The 25,500-nt window shown below is 29.7% G+C and overlaps 1 protein-coding gene across 5 annotated transcripts in view; it reads left to right on the top strand.

Moving 5' to 3' along the window:
* NitFhit (ntrilase and fragile histidine triad fusion protein NitFhit) overlaps positions 1-25,500 on the top strand; it is a 78,180-nt gene that overhangs the window by 35,099 nt on the left and 17,581 nt on the right. For 4 of the 5 annotated variants that reach the window (XM_085824337.1, XM_035363695.2, XM_035363697.2 and 1 more), the window contains 4 exons: positions 7,706-7,861; positions 17,290-17,496; positions 18,158-18,268; positions 23,594-23,695. In XM_085824337.1, coding sequence (XP_085680463.1) covers positions 7,706-7,861; positions 17,290-17,496; positions 18,158-18,268; positions 23,594-23,695 — 576 coding nt within the window. The remainder of the gene's footprint in view (positions 1-7,705; positions 7,862-17,289; positions 17,497-18,157; positions 18,269-23,593; positions 23,696-25,500) is intronic. The other variant, XM_035363696.2, reaches the window with a different exon arrangement.

Below are 25,500 nucleotides of genomic sequence, written 5' to 3'. Positions count from 1 at the left end.
AGTTTTAATATTCATCTGTCCTATCCTGTTGATTTAGCATCGAATCGAAGACAACTTGTCAGAAATATAAATCTCTTGCAGCTCATCACAAGTCTTGTTATTTCAATTCCATCACTTGAGAACAAGTCTTTTGCATTTACATGGTGTCCTTTTTTTATTCCTATCATATAAAGCAATCCAAAGTAGACCATCCTTTCCACTCAGGTAACAGTGCAGTCTCTATCTCTTGAATATTTTGCCTTTTAGTAAACTTACATATTTATTTGCTCATTCCAAAATCTCATCAAGCATATTTATATCAGCTATTTTCAAAAATATTCCCATTTCATCCTTTATATCCTTGGCATGGTGCTTTATGCCAGGTAACGCTCACGATATTCTTATTTGTCTTTGAGCAGTTTGCATACTTTGTTTTTACCACTTAGAAGATTTATCCGTACTAACAAAAAATATATCATCATCATTCCTTTTTTTATATCATTATTACTATCATCATCCAAAATGTATTGTTCAGATTCAGTGCTGATATTATTTATCTCTATATTTTCCTCACTTAGATTGCTGTTCTCACATCCAAAGGTTTCCTTGTCGTCTTGTTTTTCATCAGATAATTCTTGAAGAATGCGAGCAAAATTATCTGGTTGCACATGATCTTTTGTCATGAAAACCTATATAAAAATTATAGAGTTGAATTTATACAAATTAAAATAATACACTTCAATTAATAACACAAACTTACAAAATATTTGAGAAAAAAATATTTTCCGAATTTTCACTCGCAACCACGCCTGTGTTATAACTTTTATGATTAAGCTACCACATAGTGCAAAATCCCAGTAAAAAAACAAAAAAAAGTCATATGGCTTCCTGTTAGCACATTCCATGATATGGGGAAGGTTTGAAAAGAGGAATAGAAATGACATTCAGACATCTCAGCTGCGATATGCGAAAAGTGTGCATTAAAAACCGAATTTGTCGTTTTCTTTGTGCATAGTATGCATGCTGGAAGGTTAAAGACTATTTTGGATGAATGAAAAATACTATCTAAAAATTTCTGTATGTTTTTAATAGCATGCTAAAAAGCAGAGTTATTCTTATGTACCTTTCTTGATGATTTCTTTAAGATATTTTCAAGGTATAATAATGAAACTCGTAAACAACTGATGAAAAATAAGCTTTATTGAAAGAAGTAAATCTAAAACAGATAAAAAATAGCTTGTGAAAAATGAACAATTTTAAATAATAATTTCTAAGTTTCATAATCACTTTTTAAATAAAATAATCTCTTTTTGTTAATGTGATTTGAAGATTTCTATCATGAAGTTCAAAGTAGAGAGAATTATAGTTGGATATTCATAGTTTATAAAAATTTTATAATAAACATTCATAGGCTAGACTACAATTCAGTTTAAAGAACTTGCTCTAGAAAGAAGTCTACTTGTTTACTCAAAAATCTAGTAATATGTTGTTTCATTTACTATGCATTATGGAGATAATCCCAACACTTCTTGGGTGTGTTTTTTACAGCATTGCTTAATAGAATACACATTTCTTATATGATGTTTATGTGCTATATCACTTCTGTGAGAATATCAGTTGTTTTTGAGATTCATTTAAATTTACTTTGGACACTGAGACAGTTTTATTCAATGCAGATTATATTGAAGAGTCAATTTCTGGATTTTGAAACAGTTTTTCACACCTAAACATTTTCAGTAACACAGTCAAACAAAATATCACTGTTAGGCAGAACTGAATTTAAAGTTGCATGAATTTTGTAATCAAGTGCTTAGCACAATGCATACATTTTTCTTTGAAATTAAAGAATAATCTGAAAAAATATGCTGACTGATTAACATTTTCAATAGTGTAATTATTAACGTTAATTATTTGCAACTGAAAGTGGACTTGAGTCATAGATTAGCACATGAAATATGAAAATGAGTTAATGGATAATATGTTGCACAATAGATGCATGTTGGAATTTATGTGAATGTGATTTTTCAGAGTGATCAGTATTCATTAGTTATGACTTGGAGGCATTATTTTAGTAAAAGGCAAGCACAACCGTAATTGGTTAACTAAGGGAGGGAAAACAGAGATAGATGTCCAAAACTGGAATACTCCTCAGAACTTGGAACTGCTTTTTAAGCAGTGAATTGGTTAGCAGATTGCCAAATCATGATGGTCAAGAGCAACAAGTGAATCCGAAAAATGGTTTTGTTGTTATTTGACTCAAACCATGAAGCAATTACTAGAGAAGTTTTAGACATTCAGGCTGCTAAAGGAATTTGAATCAGCCATTCTACTATAACACAAAGATTTTTGTAAGGTTATATTTTATGCAAGAAAACAATGGTTTGTGTCTCACTCACTTTGTCTTTCAAAGGGAACCATTTAAGTTGGCATCATCATTATGTTCAATGCAGCCAAGATAAACGGGACAGTGTACTCTTTACTGCTAAGTCCATATACAGACTGAACTATAATTCTAGACAGGTTTTGATTTGGAGGTACTGACGAATAGACAACTTGCCTTCATATCAAAAATGGTCACACCAAGCTGTATATTTACAATGAAGGTTGATATGTAGATGAGATCTTGGAGCTCCAAATTAGGCTATTCAGGGTGATGTTAGCCCAAACTTTTTGTTGCAGGCAAACATAATGTTTGCCTGCATTAATAATCTCTGATGTCAGAATACTTGGGAACATATCCCTGAAAGGGAACAGCCAGATTACTCACCAGACTCAAGCCTGATTGAGCATGTGAGGAATGCTTTAGTTATCCTACAGATAATCCAAATAGCAGCATACCAAATGCCTCTTTGGATTCTCCAGGATCTGGAAAGAGTGACATGGAATTCAAGTACACTTGGTCAGCAGTTTGGTAAATTCTATGAAATCAAGATTTGAAACTATGTTTCCATCAGAGGTGGCCATACATCATAATAAAAAAAAGATTTATTGCAAAAGTAAGAAGAATATTTTAAATTTTCTAAAAATTTAACTTCCAACATTTCATTTTTCAGCATTTTTTAACAAATTTTGAGACTTATCAACCAGCAAACAAGGTAATTTATGTTAAATAAGGCCTTTGCTCAAATTCTTTTGAATAATTTTTCAAATAGTTATACTTTATTTCTGACAGTACCCTATAATTTTGACAAACAGTGTAACAACTGGATTTGATTTATGGTTATTTTAAAAAATATGCACTTCTTAGAAAATGAATCTCTATATATGGCTTTATTTATGTTTGTGAGGCAGTGTTAATAACCATGAAGATTATTAGCTCTAAATTGAGAAATAAAGTAGTACTTGGTGTACCATTAATAAATTTTTGACGATTACAATATCGGAAATGGAAGTGGAAATCAAATGTTAGTTAAAAAATTTTGATGATCTTCACAATAAATGACCTGCCAAATCATTTAAAAAATTGTTTTATTACAAATTTTAAATAAAAGTTTTATATTATGCCATATGAATATAGTTTTCACTAACTGACAATATCTGAATTTTAGTATAAAATTCTAAAAATGATAAAGATAAATGTAGTTTCAGTTATATAAATATGGTCTTTATGATTTTGAGGTATTCTACCAAATTTAATTGGTTATCACTAATCTGGATGCATCACCCGCTTTGAAGATAAGTCTTAACAGATTAATCACTTAAAGATCCAAAATATTGTTACAAACATCCTCCCTCCCGATTGAGGTGATATCATTGTTAAAATAGGAAAAATTAGCACTATTTTCCTTTATGCTGCTTACTTAACTTTTAATCATGACTGATGTCACTGAATGGGTAAAACCATGATGCACTTATAGCTTGTCTCAGGTTCGGCTTCTAGCATCTGAAAAGACTAGCTGCATGGAATTTTCATGATTTTACCATGTGTAACATAAATACATATTGTTTCGCTTAAAATTTTGGCTCGTCAGATTTTTGAATACTGATAATTCAATCTGAGTTCAAATATTGGTGAATGAACTGGCTGCATCAGTGTTTTTGTAATTTTTCCAATGTATAATGTGTATATCAATTTCTAATAGAAAGTCATTCATGAAGACAGTTCTCATGTTCCACATTGAAATAAACTAATCCTTAAAATATTCTCAACTAGGGCTTTTTGAGGTTTTTGATGGTAGCTCCTGCATGTTTTGCATTAATTAATGCAGCTCAATTTAATGCATTTTAATACATCTTTTGTCACTGTAAATCTAACACTACCTGATTTTTATAGGAGAATTTAAAGGGTAAGGTTTTATCATACTTGTTTATTAGATTGAAACAAATTTTAACCAGAGTTTAAAAAGAATATGTTATTTATTTTTAAAAAGTATTTAGAGAAATGCCAGGCAGATTTTAGTTTATAAATCCCTGCGTTCAGGAAAATGGTAGTTCTGTGGTAAGTAATGCAGTGGGGAAAAATAAAAATATAATATTTAAAAATTTTTGAGATACTTGAATTGATTAAAATTGCTTTCCATAAAGTGTTATTTTTATTTAAGGCTATTTTCTAGCCTTATAAATAATAGCTTTTAAATCAATTTAGAATGCAAAGAATATATGTCCATTTTTATATGTACATAAGTTTCTAATGTATATGGAATGTGCTTTTGATGATTTCATTTTTGTAAAATATTGCAGGTATCAATTTTCAAACCTACTGCTGTAAAATACAAATCACAATAAAAAGAATCAAGTGAATTTTTGATTTTCTGATTTTTAAAAGTTCATATTATAAGTTATTGTACATATGTATTATTCCATTAACCATGGAATTGTTACCAAACAGTGCAGTTTAACACCAATTACAGATAAGTATGACATAATAACATGCTCATAATGTCTGCACTTTCATTTGATGTAACCATAACTGATTTTTACTAAGCTGCTGTTTGTTTTTATGACCACATTTATGAAGGTTGCTATTTATATTTCTGGCCTTAGCAACAGTAAGTATTGCTAGGCAACTACAGACGATTCCAATCGAAAGTTTGATATTTTTAACCATAACTTCAGAATATTTTGCAAATTTAGCATAATTTGTGTTGTTTACAGAAAACTGAAAAAATCATCTCGGGTAAAAAAACAGAATTGATTTGTGAAACATTTTTCGTGTGATTATTTTTCATAACTTTTGACATGGGTTATTAAGACAAGAGTGCTTTGATCAGCTTAATTCTTTATACAGTGATAAAGCACCATCCTACATCACTGTAATAAACTGGTCTAATGAATTCAATCATGGTGGATGTTCTCTCCAGTACGAATTCCGTGAAGATCGTCCAAAATCGTTTGTTGTGCCAGAAAATATTGATGCTGTGTGTGAACTGATAAAGCAAGATCATTATGGGACATACCGTGAGACTAAGTCATCTTTGAGCATTAGTATGACAAGCACTCAGTCAAGCATCAATAAGATATTACATGAATATTTGGCATAAAAATATTTGTTCACGTTAAATTTCGTATAGGCTGGCAAATGTTCAAAAGAAGGCTTGTGTTGATTGGTGCGAGGAAATGTTGGAAAAATACATTCAAGGTGCATCAAAAATAGTTTATAATATGTATACAGGTGAAGAATCATAGATCTATGCATATGAACTCAAAACAAAGCAGCAGTTGACTGTATGGATTTTCCAGGATGAGCCAAATTAAACAAAATTTGTCCGTAGAAGAAGCACATCGAAGCAAATGGTTGTCTGTTTCCTCAGCATTATGGTCACATGGCTAAAATGGTGCTAGAGCAAGGCAGGGTGGTCAATTACAAATGATACAAGGCTATTTTTTTGCCAGAACTCATTGGAGAAATTCAAAAAAGGCACAAGAGGTGAATCATTCTTCAACATGGGGACAATTTGAGCTCTCTCACGTCGGCTCAAGCAGAGAAATTTTTGACGGGCCAAAACATCGAATTGATGGGTCATCTGTTGTACAGCCTTGATTTAGCATTCAATTTTTTGTTTTTTTATTCCCACTCATCAGAAATAAATTGTGTGTTCAGCAATTTGCGACACCTGAAGAAGCAGTTGATGCTTCCAAAATGCATGTTTTGGAGATACCTCAATTGGAATGGAAAAAGTGGTTTGAAAATTGGTTTAAATGCATACAAAAGGGATCTTCATGGAGAATATTTTGGAAAATAATAAAACCAATTTCGATCATAAACTTTTGTTTTCTCATTGTTAGACTAGAAATATAAATAGCAACCCTTGTGTTAACTGTTATTAGTGTATATTTTCTTGCATTTAAAAAAAAAAGTGATATTAAAATTTGGGTCCTGCCTTTAGCAGCAAGTAGTTGTTTATGTTCATATCAAGTCATGGGATCCTACCATAAAAAATGAGTATCAATCAATGCATAAAAAATGAATATCAATGGATAGTATGGTATACTTTATTTTAAAATGTATAAATAGTGGTGATACTGCTTGAAAAGTTGGGAAAAGAAAATATCCATTCAGAGAGGATGTGATTTGAGGGCTGCAGAGTCTGATTTAATAATTTGTGACTGTACTCCAGGTCATTTACAGCTAGTTGAGAAAATTAACATTTATTACATGGGGAAAAGCACAGCTGGATATAGCCAAAAAGTACTAATAGATTAGAACGGTTACCTCTAGGAATTGTGTATTTAAACCATTCTAAACAGTGCTTCATATAAAATAGGAGAGCCTAATGAAATAATAGGAATCAATGAAAGGCTTTTTAAACAAAATGCAAAAATGAAGTGGGTCAGATATTGATTCTTAAATAAAGAGGCATCAGTTTCTTCAGAATTCTGCAGGGACTTTGGTGTAATTTTGACAAGATCTCTGCTAATTTTTATGATTTAATGGTAGCTAACTTTCATAGCTAACAGGATAAGTAGGTGCCAAAGTTATTTTTATACTAGATATACAAATGATAAAATAAAACGATTTTTTCTTATTATTTCTTAACGATTTTTTCTTCTTATTATTTGTATTTTCATCTTAAGTTTCACTTTTAATATCTTTTATGAAGTTATCTTTTTCATTCATTACTCAGGAAATTGTTTTGTTTTTGGTTGGCTCTTAGTTTTTGCTCTGTGTCAATATTCAGTATATTCTTCATGGTATCAATAATTGTTTTACTTTTGACTGAAAATGAGAGATTTGATTTCTTTTCATTTAAGACAGTTGTATGATTAATAATTCTCAGTTTTAATATATCACTGGTGAAAATTATTTTGAAATATTATGACAATTATATTGAATTAAATGAATGAAATTTACAGAAATGTTATATTATTCTTGATTTTAGGGAATCGAGAAATTTTTGAATTGGTAATTATTCAGTAATTTAATTGGATTAAATTGGAATTTTAATAGTAAATGCATATAACAGTCTTTTGAAAACTTGACAGTAAAATTTGTGTTAATTATGGAATACTTAGAGGGTATTGTATGACCAATATAATGTCTAATTTTAGTATATCATAAAAAATTTGAAATATGAGAATTGTGAGATATTAAAGAATTTGAAGTAGAGACAAAGTGAACAAATATGAGTTCAGCTTGGTTGTGATAGCCAGCTTGGTTGTGATACTCATATAAACCTTTAGTTTCTGAAAAGGTGTGATCTTTGAGAAATGTGATAAAGCCATATTTAGGTTAAAGATGCATTCATGAACTGTCCAATATATTGCAACTTTTTGTTTTTCTTTTTAGATGATATTTTTCCCAGAATGTTTTGATCATGTTGGAGAAAGCAAAGAACAATCTGTGCAATTAGCTGAAACTTTAAACGGACCTCTTTTGGCCCAGTATAAGCAGTTAGCTCAAGAAAAATCAATTTGGCTGTCATTGGGAGGATTTCATGAAAAGGTAAATTAGTCATTTTAAAATTACATTTTTATTTAATTTATGCAATACCTGATGCTGTAAGAACTATGTTGCTATTAGGCACAAATTAAAATTTTTAATGAATACTTTAATAGTAGAAATTTTACTGCAGAAAAATAAATATATAAATTTGATTTTCTGTAACTCTGTAGGATGGAGACAATTACAGACCTGATTCTTTTAGGGTATAGGCATAATTAATGCTAAATAAAAATATGCAATTACTTTTTACTTTTAGATTTTTGACACCAGTTTTCCCACCAGAGAGCCTTCTCAGTAGAGCTTCAAGATGAAACAAATGATATCTGTCTCTCTCTCTATATACAGTCTGAGATCCGTACCTCAAAACCGCTTTTTTTTTTTATTTTTAAAATTTTTTTTAATGCTTTACGCATGCGCATTTGATTATTTTTTTTCCTCTGTGGAGAGTCCCGATTTTTAGTTTCACGTCGGCACTACATGAATACCTTGTTATTGAAGAAATAATAATTTAGCAAACTTTACAAAAAATAATACATTTAAAGGAGTAAAGATTTCCCCCATTATATATCATGCAAATAAAAGAGCATGGATGACACAAGTGTTAATGAATGATTGGTTTGAAAAGCATTTCATACCCGAGGCTTGGCAGAATTCGCTTGGTTTACGTGATGATGCAAAAACTGTCCTAATGTAGACAACTGTACGGCGCATACTTCACTTAAAGTTTTGGTGAAAGATAATGTATCCATATAATTCTTTCCACCAAACTGTACATCCATCATTCAGCCTATGGATATTGGAATAGTGTGCGTGCTGAAATGCAAATATAAAGTAGAATTTTCAAAAGCCATGTTAAATTTCTTGAATAATGGCAATACTGTTTAAGAATTTTTGAAATATTTTAGCATAAAATCTGCTTTGTGGAGCATTGCAAGATCGTGGAAGGATGTGCCTCCAGATACTTCAAAAATGCTTGTTATAATTTATGGCCAGCTAACCATATTTCATGATGAATATAATAGCCACGAATGTGAAGGCTTTCAGATATCTCAAACCAAAGGTGAAATTTCCCAATTAATGGATTTTCTAAAGAAATGTCAAGAAGAATGTAAGGAAGATGATATAACAGAATTTTTTTTATTGCGATGTCATTGCCTCAATCATCAATCAATTAACGGACAGCAAAATCTATAGTATGGTTCTAGATTCAGAAAATACCGCTACCAATGGAGAAGAAAGTGACAGATGACAAAGAGGTTATTGAAAATGAAAAAATTTCGATTGACAAGTTAGTCCAAATTCTCGGCACAACAGTTGCAGAACTTGAACTATGGAACTTTGAACAAGAAAGCATGTCTATCTATAGAATTAGAGAAAAATAGTAACACAAAAAAAGCAAATTAAACACCTTACATTGAAAGAAATGTTTAAAAAAGTAAGCAAATAAATATTAAATTTTTTTTTGGTAAATTTTGTTACACTTTAGATCATAAATGCTTCATTTTTTAATAAATCATGATTTCATATTTAAATTTTATAATTTCTACATGCCATCGTACTAATTTTAAACCAATGATCTAATATCTGGAAAAATCTCAAATCCGGAATCGCCGAAGTCCCGATGAATCCAGAATTCGGACTTTGTACTGTATATGTATATATATATATATATATATATGCCTAACTTGAATTGTCAGTTTGGCATCTCCTTAGTACTTGAGTAAAGGACAAAACACCTTCATATTTATTTCTTAATTATTGTTCATTGAACGGAAGTTGGTTTGTTTCCCTTGAAAAGTTAACTAATTTCTGATCAATGGCAATGATTACTTGCTTTTAATTTAACTACTTGCTATTAATTTAATTTCTTTTTACAATTGAAATTTTGTTATTCATGATTTAATTTAAGTCCCCATTAAACATTTTTAACAATTTACATTCAAGTTACTTTAAAAGAATTTTCGGAATTAAACTTACTAACTATGGATTCACTCTTTTAAGATAATTCTACTAAAATTAATCTTAGGAGATAATAAAATCAATATTTCTTTAGTAAATATATATATAGATAGATATAATTAAAGACATAAAGTAAGAAACTTAGAACTAATATTAGACAATGACCAGAAATTGAAATTCATAATTAATAAATTTCAAATAATCATATAAATGCAACAAAGAATTTAAAATGTTAAAACCAAAACATTTCCTAATTAAAAAATTCCTAAAAAAACATAATTAGAATACACAAAAAGTAATTAAGAACTTCAGTCACTCTCATTATACACCAGTCTAAACTATGAGATGTGAAACATTAAGTGAAGTACAGGTTTGCCATTTCGGCTTCATGGCGAAACTGAAAAACCTTGGCCAGAAAGTAATCGCTCAAAAGGCTAAATTCATGTATGTAATATGTAATTTTGAAACCAAAAGAAGAACTTTTAAATATTTCAAAGAAAATTTATTTTTTTTAGTCAAGGGAAAAGATTGCATATTAATTGAATGAAATTTAAGTAAATACTTACTCTTGTAAAACAAAAATGGGAATAAATAATCTTATTTAGCATAAAACTTTAATTAAATTCTAAAATCAATTAATCCTTATAAAAGACTAAAAAAGTTGCCCAAAAAGTGATCAAATAGTTTTTAAATTGCTTTATAGATATGAGTAAAAAAAAACTATAAGGTTGAATTTTAGTTTTTAAATTTTGTAATTTAAAATTACAGAAAAAAGTTGAAAAAGGAAGTAAAGGAACTATGTTAGAAAAGTAAAAAGTCTTCACACAATGGGCTCCTCATGACGACTTTGAATATATATAAGGCCATGATTAGTAATAGAATAGTAATTAAAAAAAAAAAAAAACTATAGACAAAAATACTAGGCATGCTTATATTTTGTTTTCAAAAGAATTGTTTTGTAATTATGAAATACAGTAAGCAGCTATTAGCATTTATACTATTTTAATAGTTTTACAAATTTAGGAAATAAAACTAACATCACAAAGACAAGGCTTAGTTTTCCTCTATAAACTTTACTGTAATTTAGGCTAGCACCCTAATTACTTTTAAATGTTGCTCGTAAAAATAATATTGAAATTAAGGAATATCAGAGTTCCAACTGATTAACGTGTAGACATAATGATACTCCTCTGAACCCTCCTGCAACTAAACAACAGACATTAAGAAAAACATTTAACTGCATTTAGTCTATTACATGTAATATCTGAAATCTAGTTTACATAGGACAAAATAGGAATAATCTTAATATTATAATTAACAACCATATATCTTGCATTAAAACATTTTGAAACAGTAAAAATATTAATAATTCCACTACCAAAGAACTTGAACATTTTAAAATTCACGACTTTAATAATAATACTATCGAAAGTTTAGATATAGTACCTTATCTTAAAAATAGACTTTTTAAGGAATCTCTATATGTTTTGCAGTTAAGAACGCTTTATCCCTGTGAATTAAACTCTTGTATTAATAGTAAATCTGCATTTTATGCTACCCTTTACAAACAATTCAGTCTTTTTAGGGAAAAAAAAAAAAAAAAAAAAACCTCGAGGTACCAGAGGAAGTAGCAAAAAAGTTAAAACTTCTCTTAATACTACAGTCAAAATCTCAAGATTTATTTGAAGACCAACATTTCAAGAAAAATATTCTTAACTACCTTCATTCCCTACCTCACAGACATCTTATTATCATTCAAAATTTTGTCAAAGGTAAATTCAAAGGAAATAATCTCATTAAAGATTTAGCACTTGATTTCATAAAATTCAAATTCAACTGTGCTTCTTCCAAAAATTAAAAAGAAAAAAAAATTCTGTACTATTAACTTTCTATATAAAAATTATGATGATCTTCAACTTCATAAGATTTTTAAACAAGCACAACAAACATTTCCTGCAATAAAGTCTAAAATTTTGGTTTGCTTCAAGTACCGTAATTTTGAGTAGATAAGTCGCACTGTCGTATACGCCGCAGCAAAGCATTCCGAAACATGGCACTTAATATTCATTTATTCAGCAATTCCCTGCCATATTGATGTAATCATCATCAATAACATTTTGTAACATTTACAAGATAAATTTAATCACTAATATATAAATAAATAAGGAAGAAATATCTTACCTTAAATTTGTCCCCCCCCCAAAAAAAACGAATTCTGATGATTTCTAATAGATATTATTTTTATGGGTACCACCATAAATTACAATATTATGAAAAGGATATGTAAATTAGATAAAAAAATATAATTTTTAATTAAATTATACTGCATTTATTTATACAAAAACCTTCAAAGTCTGACTCATCGATGTCAGAATTAAATAAATTTAGCAAATGACCATTAAGGTCAGTTTCATCATTCTGTTCTAAATCACTTCTTTCAACATCATTATCTTCACTTTCATTTTTTTTTCGATGATTTCTGATTTAATGAAAGCTGACACCATCGTATCAGCTCGGACCGATTGCCATGATTTATCGACCCATAAGGCAGCCTCCTCATACAAAGCTTTTCTCATTCGTCTGTAATTTGTGAAGGAATGGAGTCCACTTTGCATCCATTCCTCCCACTGCTTTCATAGTTTATGTTTGAAAATTCTATTGATAGTGAGATCCAGCAGCTGTAAAATTTTTCTGAGCCCACCTGGTATTCTGAGACATCGGCGCTAAGTTTTTTGCTTCAGAGCTTATCGTAACCACTAAATGGGATCACATTGAATCCGGATCAATGAGTCCTCAGGGGTGGAAAAAAGCACCTTTCCTTTTTTGATAAATTTTCTCTCAGCCAAAACATTACTTCTTCGCACATCCATCCTTTTTCGTTGGCTCAAATAATAACTCCTTTAGGGAAGTTTCCTTTCGGAAAAGTTTTTCTTTTGAAAATTATCAAAGGCTTCTGTACATTGGCAGCACAGCCCAAAACACTAAGTAAAATAAGTCTTTTCATTCCCGGTTGAAATAGTTTTTTCACCTATTGAATGAACAATTCTGCTCGGAGGACAATCAAAAGTAACGGACACTTAATCCATATTTCTTCTTCGCCCCCTTTTTAAATTTTGTTCTGTAATTTTCTTAGATTTGTACCCTCAAAAAGATGTCTTTTTTCAATACAGTCCATGGGAAGCTTTTGCCCAACTGTTGTTTTGGTCCTGACAGATAATTTCTTTCGCTTCATGAACCTGAAACACCAGTTAGGTCTTCCAATAAAATTTTTAATGCCCATTTGTCAAGAAATTATCTTTGCTTGAAGGCGAGTTGTAACTGTTGATACTGATAATCCACGTTCTCACTGCTCTATTGTCCATTTCTCTAAATTGTCTTCCAAAACAGGCCAGGCTATGACACCATTTCGACGAGATCTTTTATCCTTAGGCATTTTCTCTAATTCTTCTTGTTCAGATTTCCACTGCAGAATGCATCACTTGTCAAGTTGAAATTCTTTAGCCGCAGCACGATTTCTAATTTTGATTGCTTTCTTCACTGCTGAAAGCTTAAAAGCCAGCTGTATAACTTTTTTCTTCGAGTAAGAGCCATAATAATAATGATATTTTAAAGCGTGAATGATAAGGCAGACAAAAAGCAAGCTATAAAGCAGTAAAAACATGTAAGAATGAATGCAGCACTTGACAACTTCAAGATACCTACCTTATTTAGGCGAGTTTGAACTTACTGCGCTGCCTTAGAGCAATCTGAGGCTAGAATATTGCAGCAAATGCTTACCGTTTTGTTTGTGCATAACTTAGATATGAACGAGCAAAGTTTTAAGGGCAGAGGGGAAATAAAATTCTCTCAGATGCGCCACTCCAGCAGATAACCTGCAGACCTAAATTTTCAACTTTTAAACACGTATAAGCCGCGACTTATATACGCGAAATTACGGTACAACAAAAAAACTAAGCAGTTTTAATTTCTAACCATAATGAAGAAGATTTTGCAGCACCATGATTATGTGATGAAGAAAAATTTCTGCCATTTGCTGACGAAAAGCACAAGCATATTATAACAGGAAATCTGGATATTATTCAAGATCAAGAGATTAGAGTGCATATGGAAAAAAGGAACGAAATTTAGACCTATTAAATTCATTAATAAATTACATTGCATAGAAAGTATTTCTATAGATATTGATAATTTCATTTTGAAAGTTAGTTCTCAACTTAGTTTGCCTTCACATCTAGTTAAAGAATGGAAAAATGACATTATTACTCAAAGCAAAAAGAAAATTGAGAAAATTCAAGAATTTAAAGGAATTAAAAACTGTAAAAATTTACTTCTAAAGTTCTCACAATTAGAAAAGCAGTTTACCATAACTAAAATTGATAAAGCAAACTATAATTTCAGTATTTTATGAAAAAATTCTGCACTGATATAATTGAAAATGAACTAACAAATCATACTGCCTATAGTATTTGCAAAAATAAAGAAAGAACTGTTATTAACACAATTTCTGCCTTTCACAAAAAATGGAGAATTTCTCTCTTCACTACAAATAACAGATTTGCCAATCTTTATGCCTTACCAAAATTTCAAAAAAAATCCTGTAAAATTTATATTTATTGCTAATAGTATCAGAAACTTCAAGAAGAATTTTGATAATATTTTTATCAATCTACTCAAGACTGTTTGTAAAGCAGTTTTTAAACAAATTAAAGAAGACAAAAACTTCTGCTGGATTATTTACAGCAACATGAAAATCATTGAAAAAGTTAAAAATCTTAAAATTTACAAAATTAACTGCTATGACTTTGAAAACCTCTACACGACCCTGCCACTCCAAGAAATCTATGAAAGTCTTATAGAAATGACAGAATTTTTTCCTGAAATACTTAATGTACTGGATTTACAAAAATGAAAAGAATTTTTACATTATTCGCATTACAATAACTATATTAAACATTCAAACTTTCTTTACGTGCGAACACAAGGAGTTCCAATGGGAAGTTAATATTCCACTCATATTTGTAAACTATTTCTAATTTCTAAAGAATTCAAATTCCTCAAAAGCCTTTCTGATAACAATTTTAATAAATTTGAACACACTTATAGATACATTGATGACATTATTACTTTCAATAATTTTAATCTTGTCGAAAACAGCAACATATAACCAAATAACAAATTAAAACTGAACAGAAATAGGTTATCTTAATCTAAGTATTCATAAACTAAAGGAAATGAAACTTTTTGATAAATGAAAAGATTTTAATTTTTATACTTAAAAATTTATTGCAAATACTATTTTTAACCAAATTAGTAGAATTAAAAAAAGTTAGCACTGAAATAGAAACACAAAAAGAAATTCTCATCAAAATTTTAAAAGAAAATGAAATTCTTTTAAAATTCAGTAATAGTATATTAAAGAAATCTGGAGTAGTCCTATAATACTTTTTAAAAGTATGCATTTTTTATCTGAATGCTTCAAAAGAGAAGGATAAAGAAATATGTTTAAAAGTGTATATAGTTTTTTTTTTTTTTTAATTACTATTCTGTTACTAACCATGGCCTTATATACTATATTCAAAGTCGTCATGAGAAGCCCATGACATGAAGACTTTTTACTTTTCTAACATAACATAGTTCCTTTACTTCCGTTTTCAACTTTTTTCTGTAATTTTAAATTACAAAATTTAAAAACTAAAATTCAACCTTATAGTTTTTTTTTACTCATATCTATAAAGCAATTTAAAAACTATTTGATCACTTTTTGGGCAACTTTTTTAGTCTTTTATAAGGATTAATTGATTTTAGAATTTAATTAAAGTTTTATGCTAAATAATATTATTTATTCCCATTTTTGTTTTACAAGAGTAAGTATTTACTTAAATTTCATTCAATTAATTTGCAATCTTTTTCTTTGACTAAAAAATAAAAATTAATTTTCATTGAAATATTTATAGTTAAATAGTTTTTCTTTTGGTATTAAATAGTTTTTCTTTTGGTTTCAAAATTACATATTTCATACAAGATTTTAGCTTTTTGAGTGATGACTTTCTGGCCAAGGTTTTTTAGTTTCACTAATGAAGCCAAAATGGCAAACCTGTACATCACTTAAAGTTTCGCATCTCAAAGTTTAGACTGGTGTCTAATGAGAGAGATCGAAAATTAATTACTTTTCGTGTATTCTAATTACGTTTTTTCAACTATGTTTTATGAATTCATTCACATCTTAATTCATTGGATTATTTTTCCCCCTCATTTTCAATTCTTTTAATAAAATAGAATTCTCTTTGTTCAAATTAGTATTTACTTTGTTTTTTCCTTGATTTGGGGAAGGGCCAGAACTTTCAGGTGAACTGTTATAATTAAAATACACTGAAATGTTTCATCGGCTAATTCTGCATACAAAAAAGCAAGGATTTTGAAAGAGAGATTTCAATTAATTTCAATGTTCCTTCCCCTGATGAAGTGGCATTGAGGTTGATTGAATTCCTCTTCAGTTTTTTTTTTTTTTTTTTTTTTTTTTTTTTTCATTTTTCTTTAAATTTAATTAATTTTTGGAAATGGGGTTTTTCTTGTTTGAAATGTTTTGGTTTTAACATTTTTAAATTCTTTGTTGCATTTATATGATTATTTGAAATTTATTAATTATGAATTTCAATTTCTGGTCTTTGTGAAATATTAGTTCAAAGTTTCTTACTTTATGTCTTTAATAATAATTTTTCTGCAGCTTAATGTGCGAAAATACTAGGCATGTTTATATTTTGTTTTCAAAAGACTTGTTTTGTAATTTATATATATGTAGAGAGATATTAATTGTTTAAATTGTTTCGTACTTATCAGCATTTGTTAAAAAGTTTCAATATGTAAAAAAGGGAATAAGAAATTTGATGATTTTTTTAACAATACATTATTTAAATTATGTTCAAAATTTAAATTTTTTAAAATTAACATTCTTATTATTTAGATTGTAACAGTTTTTTGACTGTAATGAATTATTATCTTGGTTTTATAATTTTTTTTCAAAGAGTATGGATTATGTTAAAATACTTTATTTGCCCGATGAACATAAGGATTGTATTATAATGATGTAAAATATGACAAAATGTAATCTTTTTGAAATAATTAAACTAAGAGTCTAATACTGAATTGATTTATGAAGCAAGATAAAAATGGCCTCTTACAGAATGGGCATTGTGAAACATTCAAGGTAAATTTTAAATTCAAGAATTTTCTGAATAATTAAACATAGCAAAATGCAATTCACTCAGTCTTTCTGAAGTAATTAAGACACACTGATGAAAAAATTCTGAAAGCGCATAAGAAACAATCATCTATTTGAAGAGGACTTTTTAAGAATGAAGGGAAATTCAAGATAATTTTTATAACTAAACTTTTTAACTTTTTTACGCTTGTTATAACCACATATTTTAATTACATTTACTTTAGCTTTTTTTTTTTTTTCCTTTCTTTAGAGCCTAAATGCTGATGAAAAAAGAGTTTATAATTCTCATATAATCATAAATTCTGCAGGAGAAATTGTGTCTGTATATCGTAAAATTCATTTGTTTGACATTGATGTTGCTGGGGGTGTAAGGCTGAGAGAATCTGATTATACAATTCAAGGGAGAGAAATTTTACCACCTGTCAATACTCCTATTGGAAAAGTTGGTTTAGGTATTGTATCCTTTATAATGGCACTTTTATATATGATGTTCCATCTTTCAAATTCTAATGTGTTACTTTTACTGTTAAATTCTCAATTTTTAAAAATTCTTATTTGCATGTTTCATAATTTTCTTATGCATAAATCACTGCATATAGCTAAGAAAAAGTAAAAAAATAACCTTGATGGGTTTTGGGGAATAGAATATGCAGAAATAGGATTGAAAATACATGTTCATCTCTTCATTATGCTTACTTCAAGTATATCAGCACCGACTGCTCCTTGAAAACATGTGGTAAGGAAGAAGAAAATTCTTTACATTCTCCCCCATTTAAAGGGCAGATGAGGAGGAGGGGACCCTCAGTTGCCAAATCTGGGGCACTGAGGAATTATCGTTCATCGCATTTTAGTTTGGGCACTATTTGTAAAGTCGTCTAAAATTTTTGGAGCAGAAAGCATGAAAAAGCAAGCTATGACCTCACTGGATTCGAACTCCAGACTTCCTGATTGTTAGTCAGATATGATTCCAATTATACCATCAAGGCATCTGGTAAAGAAAAAGAAAATTTCTTACAGTGTAATAAAAGTCATTAAGAAATATTTCATATAAATTTTTTCTTGAAGTTTGCTCTTTTCTGAGTGATAAGATATATCTTCCTTACATTTTATATTGAAAGTGCTATGATCTACGCTTTCCTGAGTTTTCATTATCGCTGACCAAAGCTGGAGCTGAAATTCTAACATATCCATCAGCATTTACCCAGACAACAGGCATGGCTCATTGGGAGGTTAGTTAATGGATGTTATGCTTATATGATAAGCTTTATTGTATTTCTGCTGACCGAATTATATGTGTACGTAATAGCATTTTAGGTATTATAAAATATTATAGAAATTTATTCATTAATGATGTGAAATATATGAAACATTTTATGTTCTTAAACTTCTGAATTCTGATTAATCAAAATTCAAGATTTAAAATATTTTTTGAGAGAAATGTTGTGAAACATTTAGTGGATTGTGAACTTAATAAGTTTTATTTTATTGACCCTTTGAGTGGCATATTTTTTTTTTCTTTTTTGAGTCTACTCATGAAGAACTGTATTTAAACGGAATTTATTAGCTTAATTCATATAATTACATGTTTTAGTCTCTGTTTCTATAGACTTCTGTTCATTACAATGATATTTATATCATTAAAGAATGTTAAAAAAATAGCAAACAGAATATTTTAACTGACAGAAAATGTCATGACTAGATAAAGAAAGGCATGCCACTCAGTTTAAGTTAAAAATTTTTATTAAGAATTGTAGTTTTTTTTTTTTTTTTAGCTTAAACATATATTTACACTTATTACCCTTTATGTTTTATATGTTATTATTTACAAAGTTGTAATATTTCACAACAAAAAATGTGTTTTTAAATCTACAAAATATAAATCCCTTAAAAGAAATTGTTAAAAGTAGAAGCAAGAGTATTAGCAAAAGTGCAAGTATACAAAGCAGTGACATTTCTGTTTTACTATCTTTACATATATTGTAAATATATCATAAACACACACATTTCGTTTTCAACAAGCATAGATCTTGTAGTTAAAATGGGAAAATAAATTTAAGGAAAGATTTATTTAGCTTAAAATTATACATCTGGTTTATTAGCCCAAAGGGGCAGTAGCCTAGAAGGGCAATTAGTCTCGAAATGGCATTTCACAATAAACGGCGAATCACTTTTTAAATTGTTGCCACCAGTTATTATTACCCTGTGTTATATTTAAAAAAATTAAATAATGAAAAATATGCGTGAGTATATGTATGATTCTTGCATTGTGAAAAAACGACGGTACCTAGAGCTTTAAAATTTTGAATAATGTAATCCGTCACCTAAACATAGACACCTGGATGCCTGAATTTTGAATTATTTTTATTGTCTATTTCATATTTTGAAAAACTTTAACAAATTTTTGATTAACAAACTCAATGATTTCAAAGCAAGCAATGGCAACACTGTACAGGAAAAAAAAAAAAAAAAAATTATCTCCAGCACACAAGACTGGCTATCATTAATTCTAAAGCTAGACTGTTTTTAAATTTTTTTAAAGGAACATTAACTTAAATGCTCTCAAAATGTGTATGTAAATGGGGGAAAATGCCACTCCTTTGGCATACTTTGGGCTTAATATGAAATTTGAAAGCTTTCAGCTTTTTTTGGGGGGGGGCTGAATTACTTTTAAAGTTATAATATTATTCAACAGAAAATAAAGCACACGTTTCAGTGCATATAAGAGGGATGTATGTTAAAGAAAATACAGGAGATTAAAATTCTGTAAATTTGTTAAAATTTTAGTTGTAATACTTGTCACATTTTGAGCAATATGCATTACATATCACATGTATTAATAATGCAGTTTTAGCTATCCTATTGATACAGTACAAAGTCTTTAATCCGGACATCCATAATCCAGAATGATCTATAATCCGGACCTCAAAGCTACAAACTTTCTGCGCATGCATAGTGTTAACTCATGCGCATAATACCTTTACGAATGTGCATAATACATTTATGCATGTGCGTTTAATGTATAATGGCTGGTATAAGCTAGGCTAAAATTATCTAATTATCTATTTCAGTTAATGTAGTAGATTGTGTTGTTCCTTAATCTTCTAATTGGATCCGGCTTATTATTTTTTGCCGACTATTAGAGCAATTTTATAAAAAGTAAGCGTGAACTTTCGATTATGTCAAAAAGAGTTTCCGATTCTGGAGATGCCAGAGGATCTACAAAGCGGAAGCATGTTTCCATGTCCATCAAACAAAAAGTGGAATTGCTGCAAAAAAATGGATAAAGGCAAGAAGAAAGTGACAGAGAAGTTAGTGAAAATGAAAAAATTTTGATTGACTAGTTAGTCGGTATTCTCAGCACAGCAATTACAGGACGTGAACAGTGGAACTTTGTAACTGAACAAGAAATTATGTCTGTTTGTTGAATTAAAGATAAAGTATTAGCACATGAAACAAAGCAACTTATACAACTTCCATTGAAAGAAATGTTTAATAAAGTAAACAAATAAAATTAAGCTTTATATATATATAAAAATTTTGATGCCTTTTAAATCATAATTGCTCTTTATTTCATAAATTACATTTTCATATTTTTAATTTTATAATTTCTGCATGCCATCTTACCAGATTTAAATTGATGATCTATAATCCAGAAAAAACCCTAATCCGGAATCGCCGAAGTCCCAACGAGTCCGGATTAAAGACTTTGTACTGTAATATGATCTTTATATATCAGGTAAGTAAATCTTAGGCATGCTAAGTTTTTCTTTTCAGTCAGTGGAGGAATATGGATTAACCGGAGCTCAAATCTTAGCTAACAGATTGGTTCAGTTGGTGGTTTTTTAAAAAAAATTTCTTATGCATAATATGAATACAAGCCAGTTTCCATTGAAAAAAATCTTTTTATGAAGGAAGCTCTCCTCTTATGCAGATAGCCTTAATGGACTTTACCAAAATCTAAATAATCTGATCTAGTCCTATCCTAAGTACTAGTCACTTCGATAGAAATCTCTATCTCAGAAGCATTACTGTGTTTATTACTTACAAAATTTTTAAATAATTATTTATATCACATTCCGTGAATTATATCTGTCCATCTTTGTGAAAAAGTACAGATCTGTGTATCTTACTTAATCCTTGCCAGCACTTCTTTTAGAAACTTATCTAAGGAGAAGCAATGCTGGCAAAATTTAGCCATCTTTCAGACTCTTATGTAGCTTAAAATAACAATATTTGTTTTTTCATGTAGCTAAGGTTTATGAAACATTAGCAATATATAATGATCAAGTTCATGTAGGAAGTTGAAAATACAATTTTGGGAATTAGTTACACATTCAATAATGCTCTTTAGGTATCTTGATTTCAGTAATATTTTTATATTGTATCAAAAGCTGTAATACAAAGGTAATGTGAATCACCAATTAATTTGTTAATTAACCAGAGGCATTCAAATGTAAATCAGAGTTTTCATAATCTGTTCTTGTAAAGTGTTCAATGTAATCGTAAGTCATTGGGCAAATACATACATGCTTGAACTTATCAACTGTAGTGATAGTTCTTCCTTCCATTATCCCTTTTAAGTTGTAATCTGCATGTTGGAACAGAAGAACTTGCATGTTGATTTGTAATACTAGTATTGTGCAGTGAATTTTCATTAGATTTACTAATAATGGTGTTATTTCTTCTCAGATTTATTCCTTTTCCCTACTACTAAACTGCTGAGATGATTTCATCTTGCCATGTATTCTCAGTGCCCCTTTGCAGTACAGACACTTTAATCTTACAGGCATATCTGTGCCAGCTTCAAGATTTGAACCTGGGTCTGTAGGTATGACAGTCAGTATGGAATGTTTGCAGGAAAATGGCAGAGGTGATGGAATGTTTGCTCACCAGTAAAATATACAGTCAGATAAGCAAGCTGTTGATCACCAAAGGCTGTGAAGAAAAATGTAGATAATAAAAGAAAAACATGTGTAAAAAAAATAATTGTTTAACCCTCTGAGTAGTATTGCTTTTTGAATCTGCTCATAAAGATCTGTATTTAAACTGCATTTATTAGCTAAATTTGTATAATTATTTATTTTAGTCTCTGTTATCATAAACTTTCACTCATAATATTTACATTGTTAAAGAAAGTAAGAAAGCAAAATATTTTATTATAAGCTTGTGTAGTATTATAAACTTATATATACCAAGTGACAAAAAAATCTGGTGATTGGATAAAGGTGGCCATGCAACCCAAGGAGTTAAACTGGTATTATCTATTTTTGTCATTGCAGGCCATAAGTTAGAAAATTATTCCAGGTTTAAATACATTTCAATAATTGAGCATAAAAGAGCTGCTGTAGTTTAGCTAAAAGGGAAGGAGAATTACAAGATTAAAAGCAAATTTGATAAAATCAGGCCATTCTATGAAAGGCCAAATATGCCTTTAAAGAAAAGGTACCTAGGTACTAGAAGTCCTAGGTATAACCCCTGTAGAAGTTTGGCTAGACCCATCTGCAATAAGTTAGTAGGAAGCCTGATCAAACATCTGCTGCAAACTAAATGTTTAGTATTGGCATGCTTAGTAAAAGAGGATAGCAAACTATGCAGCTAAGTGCAAAATGGCCTAGCATTTAGCTAGCTATGAAAAGGGGATGAGGCTAGGGCTATATCAATGAGGAGATTGAAAGACACATAGCCAGGAGTAGTAGTTGAGGCCTATAAACCAGAAAGGAATAAAGTGCAGCTTCTAGTGATTACCTCATTATAAAGCCTGAAGGCCAAGTAGCTCACTGCCTGATCAGCAGTTCGGATTCTGCAAAGGCCTTTCGACCACCGTGCAACCTGTGCATATTGTCGAATTCACCAGTTCAGCTATACACAAACACCAAACCACTTCTTTCCTTATGCTGAACGTGGCCAAAACTTTTGACTACATCTGGCATAACAGACTTATTTTTAAACTCGCCACTCTCGATGTCACCCAAGATATGGTATTAATTATCCACTTATTTATTAGTAATAGCAGTGACTTAGTGACTATTATTTATATCTTTAACAATAAAGTCACAAAGGCCTACTTAAGTCTAAAATTCAACTACACCCTCAGTTGGAATCCCTATGTTACTACAGCCATTGGCAAAGCAACTGGTGTGTCCTGGAAACTGAATACCATCCTTATCTCAACATCAATGCTAGACCTTGCTAGGAAAAGACTGATCTACACCTCCATTCTTTGCCCAATATTAACTTTTGCATCGCCAACTTGGTGCACGGCTTCAAAATCTGACTATTTAAAGCTTCAAATTTTTCAAAATAATTTTCTCAGAAAAATAATGGGAGCTCCATGGTTTATACTTTGTGCCAACACCAGCGTACCAGCAAGTATCAAAGCTTTTTGAATAGCAGAAATTTGCCATGAAATTAGAAGGAAACCACCTGAGCCAACAGCATGAAGTAAAATTTTAGGGAAGCCACTTATATTCAATCTATTTGTTCTGTATGTATTTATTACTATGTGTTGAATATTAATTTTTGTGATATGTTTTGTATTTTGCTTTAATTTTCAGCCTCTCCTAAGAAGTAGAGCAATAGAATCACAATGCTATGTAATTGCTGCTGCCCAAACGGGTAGGCACAATGCTAAAAGATCCTCATATGGGCATGCTATGGTAATCCTGTGAATCTGTATTCTTTTCAAATTTTGCATAATGTAATTTTTTGTTCAAAACTTTTTTTTCTTTTACTTTTTGCACTCTGATTTCTTTTCCACATTTAATTTCTTGTGAAATTTTTTTAATGAATCATATTTAATTTTTTTATTTATAACAAAATAAACCATACATTGTAAAAATCAATTTGTATTTTTTTAAACTGCTATTTATTGAGTCATAAAACTATATTCCATTTTTTATATTAAAAAATCCCTTGTCACATCCAATGTTATGAGTGTCAAATATTTATATCTTTAACAATAAATATACTAAAATAAGTCTATATATCCTATAAAATATTTTTCATAGAATTTATACCTTTGACACTTGAAGGAAGAATCACCATTTGTTTCAAATGCATTATATTAGAGGTCTTATAATTAACTTCTGGTTTTCGGCAATAGTCATATATCTGAAAATTCATTATTTCAACCACTGAAATAGGGTAGTGCTGCATTTGGTTCTAAAACATATATAAGTTAGTATGAAGTGGTTTAAAAAAAATAAATGATTGCATAAACAGTGTTTAAAAAATACTGATTTTTTCCTCCATACATGTGAAATCACACTAATAAACTGGCAGTCAAAGCAAGCATTATTTTGATTGGATTCCTTGTAGTGCTCCTCACCCTTTGTCTATGATGAAAAGTTGAGGAACCTATTGAATGTAGTGACTTTTCGATGATTTCAGAACAACTTAGACCCAAGAGGGGTCAAAATACCCTTTTATTCGCTCAAATAAGAACAACAGGCCCTTCTTGGGCTTAGAGGAAAGCCTCTACTCAGGCTTTCTGTATTCAGTAATTGACTCTTTAAATCAGAATAAGAAGTAAGAACTAAACTATAATTAACTAAACGAGGCTTAGCTGAATCTATACACAATTATCTAACATAGTTTGGCCCATAAATTAAACTAGCTGGCAAATATTAATAGGCATGTATAATACGGCTGAGCGTAACTTCAAGAGTGACTTAGCCAGAAGGCAAATATGAGCCACTAAGGACTCCTAGCATTCTCTATCGAAGTTAGTTGAACCTTCCTTAAATACTTCTAACTCATTTGCATTCAACGCGATTCTAAAAACTCATTCTGGTAGGGAGTTGTAAATGGAAACAAGAATTGGTAGGAAAGGGTTTCAAAATTAAAGTAACTGTTATAAAATTAAAATATACCTTACATTCTTTTGTTTTTGTGTGATGCTGTATTTCTTCTGCAGGGCATAAGTTTTTTTTGCAATTCTTAAGGTTTGCAGAAACTGAACTGTAAAGGTAAATTTAGATTAAAAAATAAATTTAAATTAAAAATACACTTTTTTTTTCCAGTTGTATTTATGTGGAAAATGCATCATAATCATTCTTTTAGCTCATTTATTTCTAAGTAAATTGGGAAAACAGCAACTGATATAAGTTCACTTTCTGAAAACTTAAAAAATTTGTAACTACATGCAAAACATGTAATTGCATGCAAAGCAAATATAAACATCACCCAAAAACTATTATTAAATCAGAGAAAACATTTTTTTTTTCAACTTTGATTATGTTGGGATGATCAGTGACATAGCTAGAAAGGAGGAATTTTCTAAATACATAATCCATTAGGAGGCACTTAAGAGCTAATAACGAGAAGAAAAAAAGCTTGACAATAAGTGAAACAAAAGAAATAATACTGTACTTACTGTTTATCTGCAGAACAGCAATTGCAGTAGTGAAACAAACTTCTAGAATATCATTGGTGATTTTACTAACAAAAAAGCAAACAAAAG

The sequence above is a fragment of the Stegodyphus dumicola genome, chromosome 1 (assembly GCF_044657685.1).
Source record: "Stegodyphus dumicola isolate Sdum_Otavi_A_Nest chromosome 1, ASM4465768v1".
NCBI classification, from domain to species: Eukaryota; Metazoa; Arthropoda; class Arachnida; order Araneae; family Eresidae; genus Stegodyphus; species Stegodyphus dumicola.
Note: the sequence above shows the minus strand (reverse complement) of the source record. Positions and strands in the feature narration are given on the sequence as shown.